Here is a 27,144-nt window from a genome sequence, read left to right on the forward strand (position 1 = left end):
AATTGTTCTTTTGCTTATGGTCATGTTAAGCAGGAAGAAAAGTGGAAATGGCTCCAATACATTATTAGTTACAAACTAGTAAACTGAATCTATTAGTAATTTGATTTATCTTCTACAATTGTATTGTAGAAAGCAATCATGAACAGGCAGGGGAAAAAAAACAAACAGCAAAACAAACCACTGTGATCTGAAGAAGTCTTTTTCACTAATTTAAATTTCCTTTAAGGTATTTGTTGTTGTTTGTATTAGTTCTCAGAATACATTGCCTCAGCAAGCAAGACAAATGTTTTATGTTTTCTTGACTCCTTTGCTGAACCAGAGATTGGGAAGCACACAAAGTCCTTACAGAGATGGGTGAACACTGTTCCTCCAGCTCGAGGAGGACTCAGTTGCCTGCATTTGCGTCAGGCATGTATCCTAAGTTTGGAACAGATTCAGTGGATTAATTACCTACCTTTGGAATAAGGTAAAAAGAGTAAGATGAAAATAAAAGAAGGTCTGAACTTCACTGAGTGTAGCAGTGCTGTTGGTCTCTTGCTGACCTTTGGTTAAAAATTGCAAAGGATGCTTTGTTGTTCCTGTAGTCCCTAACAGTTTTATAGAATATTCTTTGCATACACTTCTCTGTGGTTACATTAATGCACACTGCAATGGTCCTTGCAGAAGTGCAGAATCCCTGCAGGGTTTCCAGGATGCTAATTGGAGTTTCTGACATCGGAGACACTAATTGTTACTTAGAGTCACTTTTAAGTCATCTGAAATATGGATGGAAGTGAGGAATCCCGGGAAGTGATTTTTGCTCCATTGCCAAGGCGAACATATCAAGCCAGTGGTAAATAAATGAGGTAATTACAGTTATCCGTTTATTTGATTTAGCTCAGTCTAACTAAAAACTTTTCTGCAACAGAGGGATATCCCTTAGGTAGGAATGAATGCCATTACCTGAGATGCACTCTGCTGTTGAAAAAAAAAAATGGCAAAAGAAGTCATTCAGACCAGGAAAGTGGAGCAGCTGCCACAGAGGCAAGATTTCTGAAAGACTGTTTACAGAGAAGTGGCCCTTCTGGAAAATATTAATTGCCTTTTTCTCTGAACTCATTACATCACTCAACCTGCAAAGGCATCTGTTTGCCAGATGCTGAAGGGTATTTGCTGGAGGACTATTTATCTGATAGTGAAAGTATCACTTTATACTAAAGAGAGAGGCATAGACAAGTTGTCTGAGAAGATAAGTGAGGGTGAAAAAGCGCCAAACAGAAATGCACTGTTGATCTAAGTTTTCATCTTTACCTAGAGCTAATTGAATCCAGAAATTTCCCAAAGCAAAAAGGTTTCAAATCCTGAAAATCTGAAATCTTAAATTTGGGGACTCGTGGGCATCTCAGAATTTAGTCCATGTTATGACTAGCTGGTCAGGCAAGTTGCATCTCAGCCTGGCTGTTCTAACAGCCACAAGGGAGGATGACAAAACAGGAATTTGATGCACTTGTGGGGTGGAAAGGGTCATGGAGGCTTCTGGTGTAGTTTAATCAGAACTTCACAGAATCACATGGAGTCACAGAATCACAGAATGTTAGGGGTTGGAAGGGACCTTGAAAGATCATTTAGTCCAACCCCCCTGCCACAGCAGGATGCCCGAGTAGGTCACACAGGAACATGTCCAGATGGGTTTTGAATGTCTCCAGAGAAGGAGACTCCACAGCCTTTATGGGCAGCCTGTTCCAGTGCTCTGTCACCCTCATAGTGAATAAGGTTTTCCTCATGTTTACGTGGAGCCTCCTATGCTCCAGCTTGCACCCATTGCCCCTTGTCCTATCATTGGACATCACTGAGAAGAGCCTGGCTCCATCCTCCTGACACTTGCCCTTTACCTGTTTATAAACATCAATGAGGTTGCCCCTCAGTCTCCTGAGACTTCAAAACTTCAAAACCTGATTTTCTCGACTTTCTGGCAAATACCTCAAAGGAGGATTTTTCCATAATGCAAGACCTGAGGATTTTGTTGGTGTCTCCATGTGCTAATGTAACAGAGGTTGGTGCCATGTAAGATGCCTTTCACTATCATTTGAATGATTCAGTAATGTCACTAACAACGTCTACTATAGCATGACATTTGCCAATAAAACTGTGGCTTCATCCTTTAGATTTTATTTTTAGACATTCTTCTTCTGGATTCAGGGCTCTGTTGTACATTCCTGCGAAATTACATGAATTACAGTCACGGTGCACATTTTCCTGGAGAAAACCACGGAAGAGAAAAAAATAGCAGCACATTTTTAAAAGCCTCTGTTCTATGCAGCCATCAAAGGAGGGTTTGTGTGTCAGCAAGTCTCTCTCCTTTTTCTACTTTTCCTAGCCTTCCCTGGGTCTAGTGGGGGCCGCTGCCTCCAGCCGTGATTGCCGCCGTCGCCCCGGCCCCCTCCCGACGGCTTTTCCTGGAAAGCGGGGCAGAAGCGGGGGACGGGCACCGGGCAGGGCCGGCTCCCGCTGAAGCCTGGCTTTCCCCCTTTTATTTGTCTCTGCCCTCGGTTCTCCCCGGCCAGGCGGGGAGGAAACCGCCCGCCCCCCGCGGGGCCGTCCGGGGAACATCTGGGCGGCCGCGCCGCAAACATCTGGGGCGGCGGAGGCGGCGCATCCCCCGGCGGCGGCCTCAGCTGAAGGGTCCCGGGGCCGCGGGGCTGCCCCGGGCCGGCAGAGAAAGCCCCCGGCAGGGCGAGGAGCTGCGGGGGAGGCGAAGGAGGAGTCTGCGAGGGAGCAGGGCGGCCAAGGTAAGGGCAGCCCGGGCTGCCGCTAGCCCCGGGCGCGGGCAGGGCTGGAGCTTTCCCCCCGGGCGGCGGCGGGGGCAGGGCTGGGGGAATTGCTGAATATTCCCGGGCGAAAGGGCAACGACTACTCCATGTTTGCCTTAACTCGGTCCATGAAGGGGGAATCCTGAGGCAGAAAGAGAGGACGGGACTTTAAAATCAGAAATAGCCTTTGAAAAGATTGCTGGAGGTATAACACGCCTGCAGCTCTTGCAGGCATCCGGAGTACTTTACCTCAGGTACAAGAACCTTGGCAGTAGTGGTTCTGGGTCGCTAAACAAAGGGGGATTAAGTGTTAAGGATGGGAAGAAAAGGTTCAATATAGTTTTAAGTTTCTTGCCGGTTTTTATTTCCTGTCTCTTCCTGGGATGTATCAAATGAAGATTTACATCCAAACTGGAATTTTCAGGCAAAATCAAGAAAATTTAAATGTAGCTATGTCTACTCACTCTTTGAGAGAAACCCTAAAATTAGATTACCCAGTGTCTCTATTCTAATTCAAAATAGACTAACCCCTGGAAAAACACTTACAATCCCTGCATATGTTTGGTTTTGTTTCAATTTTTTTCAGTGATAAATTATATTCTTCTCTCCCAATAGTGTTTAATACTTGACATGGTATCAAACATTTTATTATCTTTCTGCTAAGTGGCTTAATGAAATTTCAGAGTTTGGGAAGCACTACAAAACAAAGTACTTATGCTTCTTAATTTTAAAACTGAATATATTATGATTACTATGCATTTATATACCCAGGACTTGTGATTTCTCCAGTATATATAACTTTGCATCTCCTTATGTTATTGTACACCTCTTTCAATTATGACATACATTGTACCATAAGTCATCTCAAGTACTTTGTCATTTGTAAAAGGAATGCATTCAATATCCGTTTTAGATGCAAGTTCATTTTTGACTCTGGAGTTACCTTTCTGAAATTAACTCAAACGTTTTTAGCTGCTTTTCAGGGTTGCTTATGTGGGCTTTTCCTGTATTTTTCTCTTTACAAATGGAGTTGCTAAACCAAACAGATTTTTCTCAGTTGTGGAGAGTATGGGTGGAAATAGCTGCTGGGGCAGAAAAGCCAAATGAACCTTGAGAAGTGGCTTGAATAATTATGCCAGTGTTTAGGCAAATGGTTCTCTGTATACTCTTTTCTTGCACACCAAATCTGCCTGGAAATTATCGTTTTACTCAGTACTGCAAACAGCCAGTGCAGCAGCACAAAAACAGGCCCCTTGTTCTCCAGTCTGAAGACTTGGATGAATCAAGGCTCCTCAGTATCTTAAGCTCTCTGAGATGTGACCAAACATGCTCATGCTCCCCTGAAGCTGGCAACACTGGTAATTCTGATCATAATAGCTTCTTAGCTATTAGCAAGGCAAGTTCCTAAATCCAGGAATTATAAATAATTAAACACAGTTTTGGAAGTATCTCAGTTTTTAGTAGAGTGCCTGCCACTTTGGCAATCCTGCCTTATCGTCCAGCATGAGACAGAGCCTGAGTCCTAGCACTGCTTATTCCTCCAGAAGATAGAAAGGAGACTTCAATCCCTTTCTAATCAATTTATGCCTAAACCAGGGCCTGCTATAACATTTTAATGTTATCTCAGCAAAACTCCTAAAACTCTTGCTCTGTGTGACCTTGCACTTGAGGCATTTCTGAGAGACTGAGTGTAGCGTCTGTAACACTGGTGGTTTTGGAAGAGGATACAGCCCCTTGCTGCAGCTGCTGGTCTGATTGAATGACAAAGCTCCTACTCTACAGCATTACTCTTGCTCCCTTCATTAATTCTGTCACCTGAGGGGCAGCAAGAACTGAAGCCACTTCTGCTGTAGTCTTGCTTTATGGAGGGCTCTTCAGTTCCTGCTAATGTTGCATTAGCACTGCCTGATTCCCATGTAGTGAGTATGATGTGGTCCCATAAAGAGGAACTATACCAGTTTCTCTGATGCATTTTGATTCTTCTAGCTGGGCTTACTCAGCCAGCCATTTCTCCCAGCTGTTATTGGATGTTGAAGACTGCCTTGCCAATGCCTCCATTTATTCCTTAGTGTTTATCTTTCTTTTCTGACCCACACATCTTTCTGCTGCTGAGAGTGTTTCCCACATGCAATAGGTGGTAGAAGCAGTGCACTTATGACAAGCAGTACAACAAGCACCTTGATCTCAACAGAGAACTTGCAGAGGAAATTTCCAGATACAAAGGCAAGTCAGTGAAGGTGAAGCTCTAGGTGCAATTTTCACCTTCTGCTCTGTTGCATGGCTTTTTGGAAAACACTGACAGGAGAGATTTTTAGATTTTTTTTCCCCTTTCTTATCACAACTCAGTGTTGCAAGCCCTAAACACTGAAATATTATTGGCTACAGCATCCAAATCTGTGAGATTTAAACATTTATTTTAAATCACTTTGTTTGCTAAGAGCCCTGAGGGCTCACAATGCCTAACTGTAATCCAAAGACAGACAGGATGAGTGAAGGTTAAGAATCACTTAATCAAATAACTTCAGAAAGCAGAGATTCAAGAAGAGGCTGGATCTCATAAGAGGAGACAGTTTCCACTAGAAAACAATATTTTGGACACATGCCCCTGGTTTCCAGTCTCATCCCTAGTAGGGGACAGAAAAAGTTAGTCTCTTAGAGGTGTCACCTGCCTGTTGCCTGGGTATGAGCTGTTATGAGCATCACATTGGCTAATTGAGCTGGTTTGTAATGTTTTGGTAAGAAAACTGCATCCTTCCTATTAATACTAGCAGGGACTTATTAATGCTCTTGCTTTTGTTGAGATGAACTCCTTCTCCTTCTTTGTAAACTTCAGACTATCCTTAAGATGAACACTTACTAGTATGTACAGCACAGCATGATGTATCTGCTTCCCATATTTTGTTATTGTTTGGTGATTCATTAGAACAGGGCTGTCTTTGTAACATTCCAGTTTCTCATTTGAAGGTCTCAGTCCTCCCAATATCTGGTACTGTCTATGAAGAAGAGAATTCTAAACGCCTGCACCATCACTGGTAGCCACACTGAGGGAGCAACCCTTGCAACCAGAGACATATAAATCATATTGAGGTAAACAAACCCTGTTTTCCCTACCAGATCTGTCCTTCTCCAAGAACAGAATTTCTCACTTCTCTCTTTCAAACCTGCCTTTTTTGCAGGTGGGAATTAGCATTTTAGACCACTCAAACATTGAGTTTGCTCAGTAAACACCCCCTTTTTGGTTTTGTCTTCTTGTCTTCAAGAAATATTTGGAAAAAATTACAAATTCTAACAGTCTTTAAAATGCTCTTTAAGTGCCAAATGCAGGATTTGTCACAGCCTAGGGGGTCATTAGTATTACAAATACTTGTCATGGTCCAGTGGTCCTGTGAACTTCACTGTCTTACTAGATCCTTCTGCTGAGGCCCTGACTGTGTTGAGAAGACACTCTAAGAGGAAGTCCTTAAAAGAAACCAAATAATATTTTTTTTTCTTCAGAAATGGTCTTTGAGCAATAACCATCAGTTGATAAAACAATCTTTCACTCTCTTGTCATTTTCCTAGCATGACTGTCAGGAAGTGGAGAACACACAATTGAGCACACCTTGAACTACAAGGAGTGGGCAGGGATTATATGCTGTGAAACTGGTGTTGGTGGGATAGCCAGGGAGCAATCTTCTTACTGGAGGTGTGACGTCTGTATGGCCACAGGCCTTCAGGAATATCTGGGATCCTGCAGAAGTCATTCATTGAAGTGACTTGAACTGGTTTAAAGAAAAGAAGAGGAATTTACTTTAAAAAGAGAGAAGCTATAGGGATTTCACTAGCTGGAACAGTTCAGGTTAAAATCGAGAAGGAATAAGAGCTCTAGCTGAGCCCATCACCGGGTGGACTGGGAGGGAGAGCCAGCCTGGGATGTCAGTTAAGAGCTCCCACAGCACAGCAGTAGGATATTGCAGCATGTCCTTCCACCACACCATCTGTCCAGCAGTGGCTCAGCTGCTGCCACACGCAGGCAAGAGCTTGCTTGACTCTGCTGGATTGAGAGGAGCTGCACATTGGCAGTACCTCACTTGAAGGGCAGCAGCCTGCTGTGACCCTCTGCAGGGAAGGGAACTGCTGCTCTGCACAGTAGACAGCTGGAAGGTCACCCCACAGGAGGCAGTGGCTACCACCAGGATCCTGCAGGCAAGGAAGTGGTTGTGGTGGTTGAAGCCAAACATAGTCTTGCAGGAGGTAACACTCATACCTGCAATAGTTTACTCATATACTCATGCTATTTTACCCTTTAATTCAGGCAGTGCTAAGAAAGACCAGGTTTTATGGCAAATAAATAAAATATGATTCTTCATAGGAAAAAATGACTCTTACGTATTCTATGCACTTACAAGATTTATTTTTTTATTTTATTTTATTTTTTTTGGTGTGTGTATGTTTTTTGAACTTGTGGTGACCTGAATGAGAGGCTCCAAATTGGCAGTCCTGAAGACTGGAACTTTCATATCTGCACACTAGCAGCTGCTCTGATTCCAGAGCAAATGGTAAGAGTATTCTGGAGAGTTTGCTGTCCCTGGATAACCCCTGGAGAGAGCCTGCTCAGCTATGGGAGCAGAAACAGAGTCAGCAGATACACAGAGAAAGGAGAAGGAAAGCCGGAAAACTGAGGGTCATGAGAGATAAAAAAACACAGTGAGGAGCACTCAGAGGGCTAAGAAGGTCAAGTATCTGGGAAGAAGGAGTTGTTGACAAATGTAAGGCACTGAAAAAAAATAGAATAGCACTGGCTGTGGGCCCGGATTCAGTGCTATGAGATACCGTGTTTTGGAGTCCCTACTCTTTAAGGCTAGTATATAGCTTGCTGGTCATTACCTCTTTGGGATTTTATGTTTTCATCCCTGCCTTGTAGGCCTGAATGACAGAATAACAGAATGTTAAGGGTCAGAAGGGACCTCGGAAGATCATCTAGTCCAACTCCCCTACCAGAGCAGGATCACCTAAGGCAGATCACACAGAAACACAACCAGATGGGGAAAAGAATCTCCCTCGACCTGCTGGACCCACTCTTCTTAATGCACCCCAGGACAGCATTGGCCTTCTTGGCCACAAGGGCACATTGCTGTCCCATGGATAACTTTTTGACAGCCAGGATTCCAAGGTGCTTCTCCATGGAGCTGCTTTCTAGCAGGTCAGCTCCCAACCTGTACTGGTGCATTGTTATTCCTCCCCAGGTGCAGGACTCTACGCTTATTCTTGTTGAACCTCATTAGGTTCCTATTTGCCCAGCTCTTCAGTCTGTTCAAATCTTGCTGATTTTCAGCCTTCCAGTGAATCAGCCAATCCTCCCAGTTTTGTTTGCTGAGGATACACTCTGTCCCCCCATCCAGGTCGTTGATGAAGGTGTTGAACAGGGCTGGACCCAGCACTGATCCCTGGGGAACTCCACTGGTTACAGGTCTCCAGCTGGACTCTGCACCATTGATCATCACCCTCTGGGCTCTATTGCTTAGACAGTTCTCAATCCATCTCACTCTCCACTCTTCTACCCCACAGTTCCTGAGCTTGCTTACAAGGATGTTATGGGATACTGTGTCAAAAGCCTTACTAAGGTCAAGGTAGACTACATTCACTGCTCTCCTTGCATCTACCCATTCAGTTACAGCATTATAGAAGTCTATTAGTCAAGCATGGTTTTCCCTTGGTAAATCCCTGCCAGCTACTCCTGATAACCTTATTTTCTATGTGCTCAGAGGTGACCTCCAGAATGAGCTGCTCCATCATTTTTCCAGGGATGCAGGTGAGGCTGACTGGTCTGTAGTTTCCTGGATCTTCCTTCTTGCCCTTCTTGAAGACTGGAGTGACATTGGCTTTCCTCCAGTGCTCAGACACCTCTGTTGTTTTCCACGATCTTTCAAAAATGATGGAGGGTGGTGGAGCAACACCGTCAGCCAGCTCTCTCAGCACTTGTGGGTGCATCCCATCGGGGACCATGGATTTGTGTGTATTTGGTTTACCCAACTGATCTCTAACCCAATCCTCATTGACCAGTGGAAAGTCTTCCTTCCTCGAGGCTTGCTTTCTTACATCCAGGGTCTGGAATTGCACAGGGACTGGTCTTAGGAATAAAGACTGGAGCAGGGAAGGTATTCAGTAACTCTGACTTCTCTGCATCCTCTGTTACCAGGGCTCCCACCTCATTCAGCAGTGGGCCCACATTTTCCCTGTTCTTCCTTTTACCACTGATTTGAAGAAGCCCTTCTTGTTCTCTTTTACTTCCTTAGCCAGGTTTAGTTCTAAGAGGACTTTGATCTTCCTTGTTGCCTTACTACATACTCTGACAATGTTCCTGTAGCACCCACATGACAAGTCCCTTCTTTCACAAACTGTGAACTTCTTTCTTCCAGGAGACTTTCTTCAGGAGCTCCTTGCTCATCCATGCAGGTCTCCTTCCTCCTCTACCTGATTTTTCAAAGGAATGCACCTATCTTGAGCTTGGAAGATGAAAGAAAAAAGCCGAAGGTTTTATCAAGGGTTGAACTCTTCTTTTACAGGCTTCAGAGTTGCCTGTTAATGACCTTTCATTTTTTTGACCTGATAGTCTCTATCTCCCATACCCTTAAGCCAAATATATCAAGGCTGTAATGTAATTTTTTAGCATTTCAGGAAGGCTTGACTCCTGCTTTCCTTAGCATACACAGTACTTAGTTCCAGTTTAATTCTGAAGGGGCTATAGGTGCCAGCTGAGTATTTCCTTAACACCAGAGTAGTGAACTCATCTGTAAATGTGGGGCTGTAGTTGCTGAAATGCTTTTAGTCATGACATGAAACCAGTGTTGCATTTAGTGAATAAAGTAATTACAGCAGACGTTTTTCAGATCAGCATGGCTCTCTGTGATGTTTGCAATTTAATGGCTGCAAGATAGAAAGCACTTGCCTCGTGAATACATCTTTAGCTGCAAGTAGGAAACTTCAGTACGGAAGTAAACTTGTCTGTGATTTTGTGTGATGTGTCTTAGACACATCCAACTTTGCTGGATTCCAGTTTTCAGTAAAAACTCTATGATCACATCTTGTGCACTGATAAGAAAGTGTCTACAAAGGTGTTATTTCTTTTTTCTCTAATCTGGGTGCATTATCCTCACTAACATAATGATCAATTCCTGCCGCTGTTATGGATAAATAAACAATTTTGTATCAAATATTATAAGGTCCATGTTATTGTTTCCTGATCTAGTGCATGGGAGAAGAATAACCTTCAGTTCTACAGCTGCAGTAAATCTGCTAATGTTTAATCTCTGAGTTTAACTTATGTCGTCATATGGTTTTGTAGCAGAAGTGAATGCATTGCAGCAGAGTGAGTTTGTGGCCTGATGACTTGTGTAATTTCTGGAAAAAATCTTACATTTTTCATTGACAGTCCTCTTCAGCATTCCCCAGGGCTTAATAAGCACAGGAAATTGCAAGACATACTGCTGTGGCAGGAGAACATGCAGGGAGGGGAAGTTGCCTGCTGCTGGGCAGCTCTGGCTCAGTTGCCTCTTGTGTCCCTGTCCAGTACAGGTTAAACGGCCGGAGCCCTGGCATTTTTTTTAAAAGGGAGAAGGTGAAAAAAGGGAAACTACTCTTGTTCTTCAAGAAGTGATTGAGAAGCCATCTTAGTAACAAGGTGGTACAGCTACTTTCTCCTTACCACTTGCAAATCCTGCCTTAGTCCCTACCTGGACGACCTCAAGAGATCAGGAATCAAACTGGTAAATGTTATGAAATGTCCCTCCCAAAAAAGTCAGAGAGTGTTTAAATCTATATTGTAAGTTTGTTTCTTGCTTGTCTTTCATGCTTCTGCTAGCGTAAGGGAGATAATTTTCTGGCTAAAAAAAGCAGATTTTAATACCCACAAAAATGCACACCTTTTCTTGAATGCTCACTTGGAAACTTGTTCATCCTTTCCCTTGCTAGCAGATCCTCATATTCCTTCCTTTCTGATCCCAAGGGGCAAGGTGCAGCCTGAACTGAGGGATGAACATCCCAGCTACAAAAAGCATTACTGCTATGTAAGTGGGCAACCATCAACAATCTATATTTGGTCAACAAAGTTTGAGTTTAAAACACTTTTGCAATACTATACAGCTTTCTAATCGCTGGAAAAACCTGAATCACGCAGAGCTTTCTGTGATTATTGCAAGAAAAAACATTCTTGGAGTTACGTGTTCTCGTTCGGTTTGGTGAGTTTTTTGGTAACAGGGGAAGGGCCACAGGAGTGGTTCCTGTAAGAAGCTGAGAAGCTCCCCCTGCTCCAAACCCAGCCAAAGATCCATTAGAAGGAAAATAGATGCGCCTCAGTGATTAACATAAAAAAGAACAGCTATAACACCTGAGCAGAGAGGCACTTGGGGGAGAAAAGCTGTGCTGGAGAGGCAGAACCCTGCTGGTGGTTGGTGAGGAAGAAGGGGAAGAAGGTGCCCTAGCAGAAGTTTGCCCAAACCACAACATTATGACACATGAAAAAAGGTATATCACATTCACAGGTAGCTGCAAATTATTCTCGTTCTTTATTCCCATCAGCTGCAGAAATTTTGCTTGGTACTTAAAATTTATAAACTACCTTGACAATTGAGTTTATTGCCATAATTATGCATACTTCTTTTCTCCAGTTACCCTGCAACCACAGACCCACGGGAAGGGGTGCTAGGGCGAGGCTGGTTGGGGCAATTAATGTCTACGGGTGCCCTGACGGCAGCCTCCCTTCCTGGTGTGCCCCACACCCTCCCAAAAACAGGGTTTCAAGGAGTACGTGCTGTGGAAGGCCTGAATCTGGGCTGGAACATGCACCTTGACTGGTTCTTGGGCTTGCTCCATGGGGTGGCAGCCCTGCTGGTAGGCAAGAAGGGAGTTTCCCCAAGGTAGAATCCAAAATTTGCTTTGCCAGAGTCCTCAGGTCATTTGCTTGCTAGATTATGTGATAAGGCTCTGTAAAAAAATAAACCCTCAGATTTATTAGGTATTGTCATAACATGCTAATGCCATCTTTAGCCAATAAATAGGACCTGAGACACCAAAACTGGCTGGTTCTCAAGCCACGCAGAAGAGTGGCAGGAGATGCTTTGTCCCAGGCTGCACAAGGCGATGCCGAAGTGCAGCACAGAAAGGCAGCAGCCTGCCACCCTCTCCTCTGTTCCTTTCACCTCCAGTTGCACCTCTGCCTCACACATCCCACCTCCACTTCTGACCACACACTGATCTTCCTGCAGGGGAACTTCTGCTTATCCCCACCGTGTCCTCAAACCATACAATATCACCCAGTTTACTTGCAGGCAAAACTTCTCAGTCACGTCACCTTTGGATGAACTTAAACTGAAGTTTACACCCTCTAAAGCTAATAATAATATGTGATTGGATTTCTTATAGCAAAAATTCAATTTTTCTGGTTCTTCTTGTTTATATTGGATATACAGCAGTAGCTCCTCTAGCAGTCTTTTAATTTTCTTCTTTTCCCTTGTTTTGGAAGGCAAAAAAGAGTCTTAAACAGAGTATCTTGATGGATTACCCATCTGTGATTCTATGTTTACCCAGGTTTAGGGCAGGAAAATCCTGCAGATCTAGGTAACCATATGTGAATTTACAGACTGAGAATTACTTTTGAAGTTTTCTATCCTGTGCACTACAAATGTCATCAACACCCTCTTCTTTGACTCTTACTGCAGCTGCACTCTCCTAGAGGGAGGGCTTTCATAGGTTTAATTTACATTTTTAATCCAGTGTCTTGCTTTGATGTGGAGTACAGGGTAAATCTTTCCATTTGGAGTGCTATGTACCTGTAGTGAATACTGAAGTATCTAATGAATAAAGTCTTTCTAATAAATGGTGTTCAGTAGAGATCAGACCCAGGGGGAGGAAAGACCACTTCCCATTCCTCTCCCCTTCCTTCAAAGAAGGAAAAAACCCAGCATGTCTGAAAAGACAGCAATACCTTTCAGGCCAGCAAGAAAACCAAGCAGAAGCCCTTCCCCACACAGCAGAAATCCCAAATGGACTCCTATATGTTTCCTAACCTGTAAACATATCCTTATTCCTGTTTCTGTGCCCCATGGCTCGCAGATGCTGCTTCCCCAGGAGCTTTCTCCAGGCTCAGTGCAGCCATCTCGGCATACTTTCCTTCCAGGCTTTGAGACTGCCAGCACTGGCAATGTCTGTGAGGTCACATCCAGAAATGGGCTTGCTTGGGCAACCACTATCACATTTCCCTTTTCTAGCACTTAGAATCATAGAATCATAGAATATGCTGAGTTGGAGGGATCCATCAGGATCTTTGAGTCCAACTTCTGTCCCTGTGTAGGGCACCCCTAGAATCATACCATGTGCCTGAGAGCATCGTCTAAAGGCTTCTTGAACTTGGGCAGGCTTGGTGCTGTGACCACTTCCCTGGGGAGCTTGTTTCAGAGCTCAGCCACCCTCTGGGTGAAAAACCTTTTCCTGGTATCCAACCTAAACCTCTCCTCATTCAGCTTCCTGCCATTTTCCCAAGTCCTGTCATTGGTCACAGCAGTGAAAATGTCAGTACCTGCCCCATCTCTTCCCCTTGTGAGATAGCCATAGACTGCAGTGAGGTCACCCCTCAGCCTCCTCCTCAAGTGACCTCATCTGCTCCTCGTAAGTCATCCCTTCCAGACCCTTTACCACCCTCATGGCTCTCCTTTGGATACTGTCCAATCGTTTGATGTCCTTTTTATATTGTGGTGCCCAAACCTGCAGGCAGTACTCAAGGTGGGGCCGCACCATTACAGAGTAGAGCGGGACAATCACTTCCCTTGACCAGCTGGTAATGCTCTGCTTGATGCACCCCTGGACACGGTTTGCCCTCCTGGCTGTCAGGGCACACTGCTGGGTCATCTTCATTTTGCCATCAGCCAGGACCCCCAGGTCCCTCTCTGCCGTGCTGCTCTCCAGCATTACTTCAGCAATACTTCCCTGGAAATTAGCTCAGACGAGTGTTATTCAGGGAAAGCTTATAAAGCTCATCCCTCCATTTCTGCAACCCTTACAGTTGGAGAAATCAGCTATGGAAGAGGAAGGGACAGACAGAAGGGGAAGGATCTTCTTCAGCATCCTTGTTTAAATCACAGCCTACCTCATGCAATGCATGAACAACTGCAATTTTTTTCTTCTACTTTGTGCTATACAGGTATATAGGTCAACTCTCCTTATAAAGTTGGGTAAAAGCCTTATTGCAGCTTCATGACCTGTGCATGTAGAAAAGTTTGTTTTCTTAAAAAAAAAAAATTAAAAAAAAAATTAATGCTTTCAGTGGAGTTTAGCCTCCAGAAATTGGAGAGGACTCACGCTACGTGACTAGACAGCATTACATGAACCCTCTGCAAGTACTCCATGGTCCACAAACCACAGTTTAAAACTTCTTATGAAGAGCTGACCACACTTACTGGAAAGAAAAATATAACAGAGCCTCCTCTATTCATAACCAGATGGCTTCAGTGTAGTGAGGTGATCAGGTTTTTTAAGTCAGAGATGATAATAACAGAAAGTACAGATTGCCAGTGCTTCTAAAGTGGATATTCTTGATTGTTGCCTGAGCAAAGATTTATTATGCCTTTGAGTCATGATGCAAACGAACTCAATTTATAACAACTTAAAGAAAAATTGAAATTAAATGTTATAACTGTCATTTTAATGAAGAAGCTATTGGAGCTAAGTTAACTCTTCTAAAAGGTGGGACGATGAACAGAATTACTAAGTTTTATTCATGGCATTGCTTTTAAAGGACTGTATAACACTGACCAACTAATAACCTTACCCTCAGTGCACTTGATGTATCTAGTTACAAACATCTGCTTGATGTTTATAAAACATAATGAATCATCCAGATTGAAAAATACAACTTACCAGTGAATAGCTACCCATCAGATCTGTATACAATTCATTTGTCTTTCAGTCAGGTATAGTCCTGATTTCTTTTTGTGGAGTAAAGAAACATAAGCACTCTCTAAAGGTGAAAGAAGCAAATTTTGAGTATTCAAGTTCTCTCTTTTGCTAGCAAAACTTCAACAGCATGCTATAGTGTACTATGGCATTTTTTCTCTTAACTAGCCAACTGCTAGCTCTGCATTTCAGGTGAACTGCTTTGCAGTTGGTTCACTTACTCTTGTTCTGCAAAGCTATGAGACTGGGCAGACTGGCTGGGTGTTTTGAACAGACAGGGAAGATAAACACCCAAATTTATTTTGAAATAAAATGAGAGTACTTAATTCAGTGACACTCTTTTGATCCATGCAAAGGGATAATTTAAAATTATGATGCCCAGAATTCTTCTACTATTCTCATAATCTATCTGCACTTGTTTCACCTTCAGGTGTCATCTACCAGGAAACCATGGGGAATTTCAAAGGGCATGCCCTCCCTGGAAGCTTTTTCCTTCTTTTTGGCTTGTGGTGGTCAGTGAAGTACCCACTGAAGTATGCCTGTAGAAAAAACAAGAATGCTTGCTACTTTGGCTCCAGGGCAGGATTTCAGCGCCTGGAGTTTGTTGAGGGTATCATCAAAGCTTTCTTTGCCCTGATTGGTAAGTGAGGTAGATTTGAAACAGACAACAAAAAACCTGTGCCTTTTAACACTTTTTTGTTTGTTTGTTTGTTTGGTGGGTGTGTGTTTTTTATTATTTATTTTGTTCTCTGATATAACATATCTCACTGATTTTTGGTATTTTGTCCTTTAAGTACCATGAATCTATGAACTAGTGAGACTACTGTAACTGATTGCATAGTTATGACTTTAACATGGTTTTCATCCATAGCGCTCTTCTGGAGCTTCTTTAAGATCTGACTACTTCACAGCTGGTCCACCTGAGCATTCATATGCTCTTCACAACTTCAGGGAGGGAGGTGAGATATTTAGGCAAGGGGTTCTCACGTGCAGACTGGGAGCACCAGACTGTGGCATTGCTTTCCTAGTTTGAATCCAGTCATCTCAGATATTGATAGTCCCCACTGAGTTACTGATATAATATGTAAATACAAATTCTTCTGCATTAATATCACTTGAAAGTGAAAATGTTCACAAAAAAAGACTGAACTCCAGATCTTATTGCTGCAGGACCATTGCAATAGTGTGGAGGAAAGATGTTTCTTCTCCTTCTGGTGTAGACTGGCCTGGGTGGAAACCCATGGGAATTGTTAAGTGAGCTGTGAAGCCTATTGGTGGTGCCTAGTTTTTGTTTTTCAATTCCAGCATTTGCTGGAATTCCAGCAGGCTGCATGCTAGCAAATTACCTACATGGATTAAGTAAGCTAAATAACAGGGGACCTGGGGAGCTCAGCATATGTGTGTCTTAAGGATCTTAATTTTTAGATTTTTGGATTTTTAGGTTCTATCTACTCTTTAGGTGCTCAGTTGTCTGGTTTCTAATCAAATTGCTGGCTGTGCCAAAATCTTGTTCTTGCTTTCCTCCCTCCCTGGAACTTGTATCAGTTAAGATATCACTCTGATATGCCTTAAAATGGCCAAAACCTAAAAAATAGCATTCATTTTGAGGTGTGAGTGGGGACATTGTCCTGGTTTGAGCCAGGATGAAGCCAGTTTTCCTACAAATTTCCCAGTCAGTGGCTAGAGGTAGCTGGGCAGCTAAAACACTCATCTAGTGTTTTTATTTTTACCCTGAAACAAAAAGCTATTAGTTTAATGTATGGTAATTTCAATTCCAGTTAAAAACATGGGCCAGAAAGCCTGGCAAGGACAAGCAGTAAAAGCAGCAGCGGGAGTAAAACCTGCTGTTTCTGTGTTAGGAAAATGTTGAAGTAAAGGTGGAAAAACACTGCATTTGCTCTGCAGCCTATCTCCTTGTACAGCAGGATGCAGGGTCACGCTTTATAAACAGTATAATGAACTTGAATGTTTTTAAAGCATAATTTATTTTTAACCCTTTCAAAACTCCACTGATCATATACAGTATCTAAAAGCAGCTTTCCCCTTGTTGGAATACTGCAGCTAGTTAGCAAGACACTGAGGGGCCAAGGTAAGGGAGGTGGTGGAGCAGCAATTCAAACTGTAACTCAAAATACATTCTCATGGGACCTTTAATAACTCTGCACAGTGGAGGGATTTCCTTTTATGGCTTTATAGGAAAAAATCCCTTTGAATTAAGACTCTGAACTCTGCCATTCTGCATATTGCAGAGGACTGAAATGGTAAATCTTTCTTTTGGGGACTTTAGCATGTGTTATACTTATGTTCGAACCACTGGGAAAGGCAGCTGAAAAATTCAGTCAGAGGACTACTACAATAGCAATTGTTTAAAAAAACCCCAACAAAACAGCAGCACAGAATAGCTGTCTCCATTTTCACTGCTGGAAACTGCAAGATGCATCAGGAGTGGAGCTGAAGCCTGATTTCCTCTGGCTTTCTCCTCTCTTGATTATGTGATGCACATGCAATACCCCATGCAATACTACAGGCTTGGGGAAGAGTGGATGGAAAGCTATTCAGCAGAAAGGGACCTAGGGGTTCTGATTCATAGGAGGCTGAATACGAGCCAGCTGTGTGCCCAGGTAGCCAAGAAGGCCAATAGCATCCTGGCCTGCATCAAGAATAGTGTGGCCAGCAGGACCAGAGAGGTGATCATCCCTCTGTACTTGGCATCGGTGAGGCCACACCTCAAATACTGTGTCCAGTTTTGGACAAGAAAGACGTTGAGGTGCTGGAGCATGTCCAAAGAAGGGAAATGAAGCTGGTGAAGGGCCTTGAGAACAAGTCTTATGAGGAGCAGCTGAGGGAACTGGGGCTGTTTAGTCTGAAGAAATGGAGGCTGAGGGGAGACCTCATCAACCTCTACAACTACTTGGAAGGACATTATAAAGAGGTAGGCACTGGTCTCTTTTCTCAAGTAACTGGTGATAGAACAAGCGGGAATGGCCTCTATCTGTGCCAGGGGAGGTTTAGAGTAGATATTAGGAAGAACTGTGTCACTGAAAGGGTGGTCAGATATTGGAACATGCTGCCCAGGGAGGTGGTTGAGTCACCATCCCTGGATGTGTTTAAAAGCTGTCTAGATGTAGCAGTTGGGAATATGGTTTAGTGCTGGACTTAGTAGAGTAGGGTTAATGGTTGGACTTGATGATCTTGAAGGTCTTCTCCAACCTAATGATTCTATTATTCTAATACATGTTTGAGTTCACCCCGTGGTCATTCCTTTTCAGCAAAGTAATTTATTTCACTTCTCCTCCACTCACTGCCTATTCTCTTGAAAACTTATATGTAATTAATACCTTTGAGGCCTCTGTGCATTTTCACTTGAATTTGGACAACATGTTAAAAACTTTATTGGGCATGGCTTAATGGGGCAGAAGGGAGCAAAGCATATCAAGCATCCAGAACAGTCCACAGACAGCCAGACTAAACTCCAAAGTGACTGGCATTATACTGCATGGGGATATATTGTTGCCTCTATTGTTTGTCCAAAGACTTAACATCCATGTATACCTTAAGCACCAGGACAAATAATTATACTTCTCATTTCATGTGCAGGAATGGTCGCCGAGCAGTTTGTTCCTGATGGACCCCATCTGAAGTTGTATAATTATGAGGAAAAGCACTGGGATCACTTGATGAACTGGCAACATGCCACCATGTACCTATTCTATGGCATTTCAGGGTTGGTTGACATCGTGGCTCATGGGACCAATGCATTGCCAGTGGCTATGGACAGGATGATGCTTTCCTTAGCAGTGTTTATTGAAGGTCAGTTTACCTCTCCCTGCAGAGGTGCATGTGAAACTTGTAGAGGAGTATCAGTCCTTGGTCCGGGAATCTCAAATAAGCCTTAAAGAATGAGCCCACAGGAGATGGGTGTTTAAATCCCTAAAATGCTTAAATGCTGTCTTGGCCCTCCTTAAATGGCTGAGGTTTGTCTGTACTACAGCCTGGAGCACGATCACACACTGTATAGGCGTATCTGTGCTTTCCTAACTGGCTCAGATAATAGAAATGTTATGAAAATGGCAGCACAAGCCTGTTTTGGGTAAGCACTCATAGCTCGGGCATGAGCTTCAATGTATGTACTGACATGGTAGGCAACTTGATAACTAAAGCCAGCGTGAATGCATTTACCTGCAGAGCAATCACATGTTGGAATTGCACTGGAGATACACTCACTTTATATTTTCTGTACATGCAGCACAGCATCTCACTTGATACACTGCAGAGATAGATGAATGAGACCTTTTGTTTATGTGTTTTAAACAGAAGGTACCAGAGCTCCAGCTTCCCATGCAATTTCCTGGTATGATCTCAAGAGTGGGAGCACACATTACACAGGCATCAGTCTTAAAAAATTACTCTCAGTTCAACTGAGAAGGTGATATTGGTGTAAAGAGAAATGCTAAAGGTTCACTGTTCTATAAAAGCAGATGCAGGGAGGTTACATGGGAAGAAAATATTGTAAACTGGTCACTTAATTTATTCCAGGTTTTCTCTTTTGCTATCACCTTCATGGGAGAGCCATGCTGGATGTTCATGTTCATCAGTTATTGTTGTTTGCTGTCTTTGGAGCTGCTGCCTGCATATTTCTGGAAGTTTTCTTCCGTGGCAGTATTGTGCTGGAGATGCTCCGTACAAGCCTCTGCATATTACAAGGCAGCTGGTTCTGGCAGGTAGGTCACGTTTCTGCCTTAATAATTTCTTCCTTCACCCAAATTAGTAATTTACCCCTTTGCGGAAGTTTCACAGGTGGTACAATATGCCTTTTAAACACAGATCTCAAAGCTTTCATAGAAAAAAAAAAATCCATTCTTGATATCCCTTTAAAGAGGCAGGAGTATTTATCATATCTGTTTTACAGATGAAAAAGACATTTTACTTCTAGTGTCTTTTGTTTGAGTCAATAAAAAAGCTAAAGTGGTTTTGTTGAGCTCTCCCTTGTGATTGAACATTCCCTCTGATCTCGGTAACATCTTGTTCAAAATTTGCCAGCCAAGTGGCAGTGTTTTCACAGCCCAGCAGTGTATGTTGCTCTTTACACAGGCAGTCCTGCTGTCAGCCTCCAAAGCAGTGAGTAAATGCCCAGCGGAGCACTGGATGGGCCAGGCAAAGCACCCATTGACATTGTGTGAAGAGGAATGAAGCTGCCAATTACCTTTCATGTTGGCTGCCTCTTTCTACTTTTTAAAAAGCATTGCAACACTGGCAAGCTGAGTTGAAGAGGCATTTGAGCTCCTTATTTGCATTAAGAGATTGAGTGATGTAAAGCCTCCCGCTTTTCTGGTGTTTGGGAAACTGAGCAGAAGTAACAGCCCAAACTTTTACTGTTCAGACATGTGTCTCCCAAAAGGACTCTTCAAAATGCAGCTTCCATGTCTTTGTTTACTTGTCATTCTATCCAATTAATAGATATTTGATAGCAAAGCTTTACCTGCTGTCAAAAGAGAGAGAACTTAGTTAATTGCTGTGATCTTTTAACAAAGAAGTAGGAGCTCTAGTGCCAATTTGTGTTTCATCTTATAGTGCAGAACTGAGGTCACTCCAGTGACTTTTCTTTCCAGCATGTCTAGACTGGCTTCCCTTTTTTATGTGCTGGCCAGACACGATTAGTAAAAATGTTTGCTGTTCCTTAGGAGAACTGGACACTCAGCCCCAAATCAAATATTTAAGTACTTGCTCTGGCAAGAAGACAGACCTCTGAAACAGCAGTATTTTTCTATAAGTGAACTCAAGAACCTGGTGCTGCAGCACTTGGTGTTTTATTTTCTTATTTGTAAACATTTATTCAATAATTTAAGAAGCTTTACTTAAGAGAAATTCAATGCAACCATTTATTCTCTGTTGTCTGCCTAGTCTAATTTTAGAATAAGTTATTTCTTTAGCTCTGGAGACAATGTGTTTTTTGTTTCAAAGTAAAAAAAATGAAGAACTAATAATGCAAGACATTTAAGTGTGGTTTTTTTCACAACCACACGACTTCAACCATATGTGTGACTGAAAACCACATACTAGTTGCAGCGTGACAAATTTGTAAAAGGTAAAGACATTTCCTTTCTGCATCATCAACACTCTCATTCATTAAATTCTCTGCATAGAACTGCAAAATGCACTCCCTCTTCCCCTCCCTTCTCTCCTCCTCTTCCAGGCTCCTGAATTCTCAGCTAAACTGCTGAGCAGTGACTTTGAAGAGTATTAGGCAGCACTAGTTTTCTGGTTTATGCACTACTCTGACTTAGACCTTTCTCAGCTCTGAATCAAAAAATCAGCTATGTATTTCACATGAGCTTATGGCCTTGGGTGAGAATGCTCTGTTTTTATGTAATTTCAAATCTTGACCTTTTCCCCGGATGACCAAGAAGAAATAGACTTATGGCTTGCCTTTATTTATTAATTTATTAATCATCTTCTGAACCATGTAGCACATTCCCAGATGATGTTGGGAAGAAGTGAGGCAGTGCAAATGGCCAGGCAGATTTGCTGGTTGGTGATGTGCTTGCAGTTCAGACCATACATGGCTGAACATCAGCCCCTTTCCTTACAGTACATAATTGTGATCACTGCAGGACTTGTTTGGCCCACTCCTTAATTGACTTGGCAAGAGTAGTGGTTCTCTGGGACTAGCTCTGCATCTTCAAAGGCATTTCTGCACAAGAGTGTGTAAAATGATGCATTGAATCAAAGTATTTTTAGTAATAATCACAGATATATACAGAACTATAAGAATATGAAATGCCTGCCTTGTGGTGAATAGCCTAGTACATATACAGCATAAGATGTACGTCAAATGACATTTGTTAAATATATATATGTATTTTTTAATTATAGATTGGTTTTGTGCTTTATCCTCCAAATGGGAGTCCAGAGTGGAATCAGACTGATCATACTAATATGATGTTCCTCACCATGTGCTATTGCTGGCATTACGCCTTCGCTTTTCTTATACTTGCAGTGAATTACACAATCGTCAGCTGGTAAGTTACCTGAAACACTGAAACTATGGAGACCTGGCTATTTAGTCTAGCAAGAGCTTTGTTTCAGAAAAGTTTCATTGACAAATCAAAAGGTTTCCACAAAGTAATCTATTATTTTGCAAAGTATAATAAAAATAGGTATTACTAATCAGTGAAGACAACATGACACGTTGCTGCAGTAGAAAGGGGAAAAAAAATTAAAAAATACAGCTCTGATGGCATAATGCTTCTCAGATAAATGAGCTTTTTTTGACAGTCCTTCACATTGGTAAATACAGAAATTTTACAAGGAGAGACCTTTTTTCCCTACAATATCTTCTCTCCCAGTGCTCATCTTTACTAATTCCAAGTGGCTTAATCAGCAGTCTTCATGAGTTAGCTTTGAATATTATTGGATGGGTTTGATTGCTAGTATTTTCCTGTGACTAGACTTGATTTCTTTTTCACTGGATAGTTTCATTTCCTAATTTCTAAAGTTAGCCTTTTTCCTTGCTGCCCAGTGTTAATTCTGACAAGATTCCAACTGCAGAGTTAGGCTGGTTGTAAAAGTGAGCCTGATTTTGCCGTGTGTGATCACCGGCATGCAGGACCTTACCAAGCCTTTGCCAGCACTGCCCTAAACATCCTTTTCACCTCTTGCTTTACCCCTACCATCCTAATAGCCCTATTTAATCTTGCTTTGGCCAAATTTAGTTCTTGCAGCCTTGCTTGGCACTGAGGAGATGCCAAGTCTTTTTGGATTTCAATCCAAAAGACACTGACACTCACAGCTGGGTAACTGGTTGTTGTGTTAAGGATAACAACTATAGAGAAGGTGACAACAATCTTACATCCCGTTCTGATGCTGGGAATGGCAGCTGCTGCAGGGTCAGACAAGCCTCCCCTGAGTTGATCTGAGTTCCCATCCTTGGGGAGGTTGACCAGACTCATTTTTCTCCACAGATTTACAGTATTCTTCCAAGTGAATGCAGCTGTCTGTCTTGTACCTGCACAACATGGAACTTTCTAGTTGTTACACTGAGGTCTGCGTAAAGTGTACGTTCTTTGATGTGTCCATAGGAACAAGTTCTTACAAGCAGTACATATGGATGGTATTGTTACAGGCAGCACATATGAATGTCATGGTATGTCAGGGCATTGTGCAGCAGTCACTCATGCTAAAATACAGTTATCTACAATTAAGGCCTGGTGTAAAATTCTGCCCAGAAGCTGTTTGAAATCACTGTCTTCTCTTTACAATGTCTTTCCCAGTGGTCCAGTTCAAGTCTTCATAAATCAATAATTCTAATTCCTTGCTGAAATGAAAGAGTTAAACAGTTTTTACCATGTAAAAATGGTCTGATGAGCCTTTGTGTTGCTATTGACAACTCTTTTGTTGTTGTTGTTTTGTTTGTTTGTTTCTAGGACAATTCGTTCAAGGGTCAAACAGTCCCAGTCTATGGAAATGGGATTACTGAAAACACCTGAAAGAGACCAAGAGTCAGAAGATGAAATTTAGTATGAATATGGCTTGACTATCCTATCTGCTCTACCATTAGGCTAACTGATACCTCATTTCTAGAGTTGTTTGCCATCTTATTAATTCTGTATTACAACTTATTATATAAATATCATCTTTATTTGTGAAGGGTAAGCTTGATATCGATTTGTGATGGTACCTTTAGTACCTTGCTCATCAAATGCTTCAGAGAAAACCAGACTAATACTAGACAGACTTAGCCTGGATGGCATGATGAAGTCTGTGTGTTTGCCTCATTAAAGGCTAAGCAAAATGAATGGACTGTGAAATTTCCATAGGTAGGGTGTCCAAATAAGTGTGTTTGTTGCTCTGGGAGTAACTGTGCATAAATAACTTTGCAGACCTGGAAAATGGTAGAACAAGATAAAAAAATTAAGAGTCCTGCAGCTGTCTTGTGTACCACTTTCATGTCTCTGCTAATGGCTTGATATTAAATGGAACGAACTACTCACTGCAAACTCATTCAGTGTTTCCTTGAAGAGTATGTAGTGTGTTCACTCCTGCAGAGGCAGTACCAAGCTTTGTACAAAAGAGCTGTATGTTGATCAAAAGTAATTGCTCTTCTCCATTCTCATGCATAGATAGTCCTGCCTCTTTGCTATAATTTGGCCTATAAAGGCAATTAAGTGACTCTGTTTTCCTTCAGCTCCTGGAGCAACTTCCAGAAAGGCCAAGGGGTGTCCAATGGGGTGGCACCCAGCCACAAAGCCGATTTCTTTTCCAAAGTTCTTTTCTTTACTTGGTGGAATTTCAGCAGAGTTCATAGCAGATGCACAGCTGGACCCAGTACCCGGGACAGGAGTGGGTAATGCTGATCTGTGGGCAGGATGAAATGGATATGCATCCTTTTCCTTGTGTCGCCCATGCTTCTGCCCCTGCAAATGCCAGGTTGCTTGTACAGTGCTGCATGGTGAGTTGCAGGAGGGCAGGTGTTGCCTTCATCATAGCTTCATGCCCAGAGACCCACAGAAGTGCAACTTAAAAAAGTATATTTTTAAACTACACTTTTTTTCTATACTATAACTGAAGTCGTGATCCAGTGGCACAGAAAGTGCCCCTCCCAGGGCTCAGTGTTGCTTGGGCTGCTCTCCAACCTCAACAAAAGGGAAAGAACTGATACATGGCAAAACACATCAGAAAATGATGTTGTGTATAAGCACACTGCCCTTACAGAGCAGACTTTTGAAACATTGCTCTGGCTCTACACCTTTTGAAAGGATTGCACAAGCAGGTGGGCAGGAGGGAGCATTTGCTGTGCCACTGCATGTGTGTTCTGCCTTCCAGAGGGCAGAACATGGGATGAATGCTGGTGGCCATGGGCCGTTTTACATATCCATCAGTGCTAAAGGGATCATTCTGGAGAACTGCCCTTTCCTTTAAAAGACCTTCTAAAAATTTATTTTCTAATTATTTTCAGAAACAGGTTGATGCAGAACAACAAATTCTGTTCAAATAGTACCAGTATGTCAGTTTCGGTGCTGCATAAGTGTGTTCCTTCTATTATTTGAAATTTTTCAGATGCTTCTAAGGAAATGCAGAGCTGGACTCTGGTAGATGAACAAGAGCTGCAGGATCTGGTGCCTCTACTTTTGAATTTCCCCATTGTTTTTCTTTTCAGTGTGAACCAGAAGAATGAGTAGCATTAAATTATTAATTGCAGTAAGCTGATTGCCTAAAAAGATAGGCAATAAAATAGTTTGTACTTCACAGGGATCACAAGACTCAGAAAAAGAAAAAAAAAACAAAGGGCTTTTTCTGAAGCTATTTCACACGTTCACTTCATTTTGAGGACCCACTTTTTTCCTTCTCTTCTACAAGCAGCCACTTTCCTTAGTTGCACATGCTGTTAAAGGTGAATTTTAGACCTCTGAGCTTATCAATGGCTTTTAAAAATCAATGAGGTATTTTATTATGAAGAAGAGCTTCAGAAAGTACTTTGCTTCTCATAGGCAGGAACAATGCAAGTTTCTTCACTGCTTTTCTTGATAAATTATATTTAATAGTGTACAAGTATTAAGGTGCTGTACCTCCAACGGGATAACCTAAGCAGGAAGAACAGCCAGATAAACTGGCTGAGCTCTGATATGTCTTCTTAGAAGACTTCGGTTGGCAATTTAAAAAGTATTTTAGACCTTTGCCAAGTACCATGAAGTGACACTTGTAACCAGGTTACAGATTATCCAGATGAATCTACGTTTGAAAGCAACAATAGCTGGTTCACAGACATTTCTATGGTTAGAAATGTAAAATGGGAAAATGCAGATGCATAGCCAAAGATCACCACTTTTCTTAACAATTGTTTTACCTTCTTCAATGATTTTTCTCTCAAGGACATTGGAGATTTTGGCAATCTTGAAGTTGTCTCAGGACAACCTTGTAAGCAAGGTATCAGTATGACATTTTTGCACTTTTGTAGCACTTCGTCTCAGCTTTGGAGTGTTCTCACTGTAAACTCTGTATTAAATTATATTCACTCCACTCTGCAAATCTTAGACTTGAGTTTCATTACTGTAGTTCCAGTAAAATCAGGTTTTCTGTCGGCATAAGCCATAATGAAGATCCATGGCTTTGCCAAAGAGCTTGCCTGTTAATTGCAGCAGGGATACATTGGCCAAATGCAGCATGTCACTACACCCAACCATAATCTTACCTTCATTGCACCACATCACTCATGTCCCTGAACTGTTGGGATTCTTTTAAAGGGTAGGATTTTTTATTTTTTCCTTTTAGCATGATTGGAGTATAAAGCTTCTCTGCAGTGCTGGGCAATGAACACAATGGTTACATGTCAAAGAGAACTTGGGGATTACTACAAAAGTCTGTCAGGATAAGCCAAAATCAGTTGATAAAGTGAGTCTCATGGGATTCCACAACCTGAGTGAGCTGTGAATGCTGAGGGTGCTTAGCAAACTCCCCTTTTGAAAAAACCTGCTTTTTCAGAAACAAAAAGTGCCAGTACTCAAATACGATGACCAGAAGAGTGGCTGCCTGCCACTCTTCGTCCTGTGACAACCTTAGCTTGGTGGCTCTGGATCCATCTTTACCTGCACCAGGGCATCAGCCCAGCAGTGGCTGTTGGTCATGCATATTATTGGGAAAAACCTGAGCAGGACTAAGCCTGCTGAGAGGTAACACCTGTATCTCCCTCTGTGTCACTGCTGTGAAGCTCCCTTAAATTATCAGAGAACTGGATGAATAAGCCCATCAGAAACACCTCCTGGTTTTGGTGTACCCATGCTTAGCAAAGATGCCTTTAAAGAAGCACAGCCTGGAAGCTAATGCAGTCTGACACAGAACTGTAGAGCAGGCTTCTCACAAAAACTCTGTCTTCACGTAAGAGAAGAAAGATTATTGCATTAATGAGCTTGAAGAAATGCAAGGGAAAACAGATCTTGAAGCCTCAAAGAAACAGTAGTCTCTTGGATTTAATTTTTAATACGTACAGAGTGAGTGTCTCAGTGGGGATTTGTACCTGACGTATTTTTGGTGCCACAAAAGAAAGAAACACCCCATTTTTGGGTGAGTTACTGTTAAGCGGAACACCCGACCCATTCTTCTCTAGCACTGTTCACAAGAGATGTCCAGGAACAGTAAGATGTTTAATATGATGAAAGAGGTACAACCTTCAGCATCTCATGAGCAACAGATTATGCTTGAGTTGAATGAGTGGAGGGAAGTCTGACAAATTTATGAATGTCACTCAGAAAAAGGTAGCTGCTCTCAAGAAATTTTAAATTATTGATAAATATGGTGCTTTTGAAAAACTATATGGCAGTTTATAATACACAAGGTATGCCTGTAATTTTATATAAATAAAATTGATTTATTCATATAAGTTGTCTGTCATGTTTGCAGGGGAAAAAAGTTAACCATTTCTGGGGCAGGATGGGGT

At 42.3% G+C, this 27,144-nt stretch overlaps 1 protein-coding gene across 3 annotated transcripts; it reads left to right on the forward strand.

Moving 5' to 3' along the window:
- Nucleotides 1–2,647: 2,647 nt before the first annotated feature.
- TMEM45A (transmembrane protein 45A) lies at nt 2,648–27,087 on the forward strand. Of its 3 annotated transcripts, XM_051622307.1 has the most exons (8): nt 2,648–2,768; nt 5,754–5,876; nt 7,252–7,327; nt 15,145–15,354; nt 18,312–18,524; nt 19,251–19,435; nt 21,588–21,733; nt 23,138–27,087. In XM_051622307.1, exons 4-8 carry the CDS (start codon nt 15,165–15,167, stop codon nt 23,229–23,231), a joined length of 828 nt encoding a protein of 275 aa, XP_051478267.1. In that variant the 5' UTR covers nt 2,648–2,768; nt 5,754–5,876; nt 7,252–7,327; nt 15,145–15,164; the 3' UTR covers nt 23,232–27,087. The 3 variants fall into 3 exon arrangements, with proteins under 3 accessions (XP_051478267.1, XP_051478260.1, XP_051478276.1); XM_051622300.1 differs by lacking the exon at nt 7,252–7,327; XM_051622316.1 differs by lacking the exons at nt 5,754–5,876; nt 7,252–7,327.
- Nucleotides 27,088–27,144: the final 57 nt, after the last annotated feature.

Source organism: Apus apus, chromosome 1 (genome assembly GCF_020740795.1).
Source record: "Apus apus isolate bApuApu2 chromosome 1, bApuApu2.pri.cur, whole genome shotgun sequence".
Classification (NCBI taxonomy): Eukaryota; Metazoa; Chordata; class Aves; order Apodiformes; family Apodidae; genus Apus; species Apus apus.

Excerpts from the sequence above, each read along its gene's own strand:
- TMEM45A (XM_051622307.1), top strand. The coding sequence starts at position 15,165 with ATGGGGAATTTCAAAGGGCATGCCCTCCCTGGAAGCTTTTTCCTTCTT. Across the intron at positions 15,355-18,311 it reads AGCTTTCTTTGCCCTGATTG|GAATGGTCGCCGAGCAGTTT; the intron begins GTAAGTGAGGTA and ends TTTCATGTGCAG. Across the intron at positions 18,525-19,250 it reads CTTAGCAGTGTTTATTGAAG|GTTTTCTCTTTTGCTATCAC; the intron begins GTCAGTTTACCT and ends AATTTATTCCAG.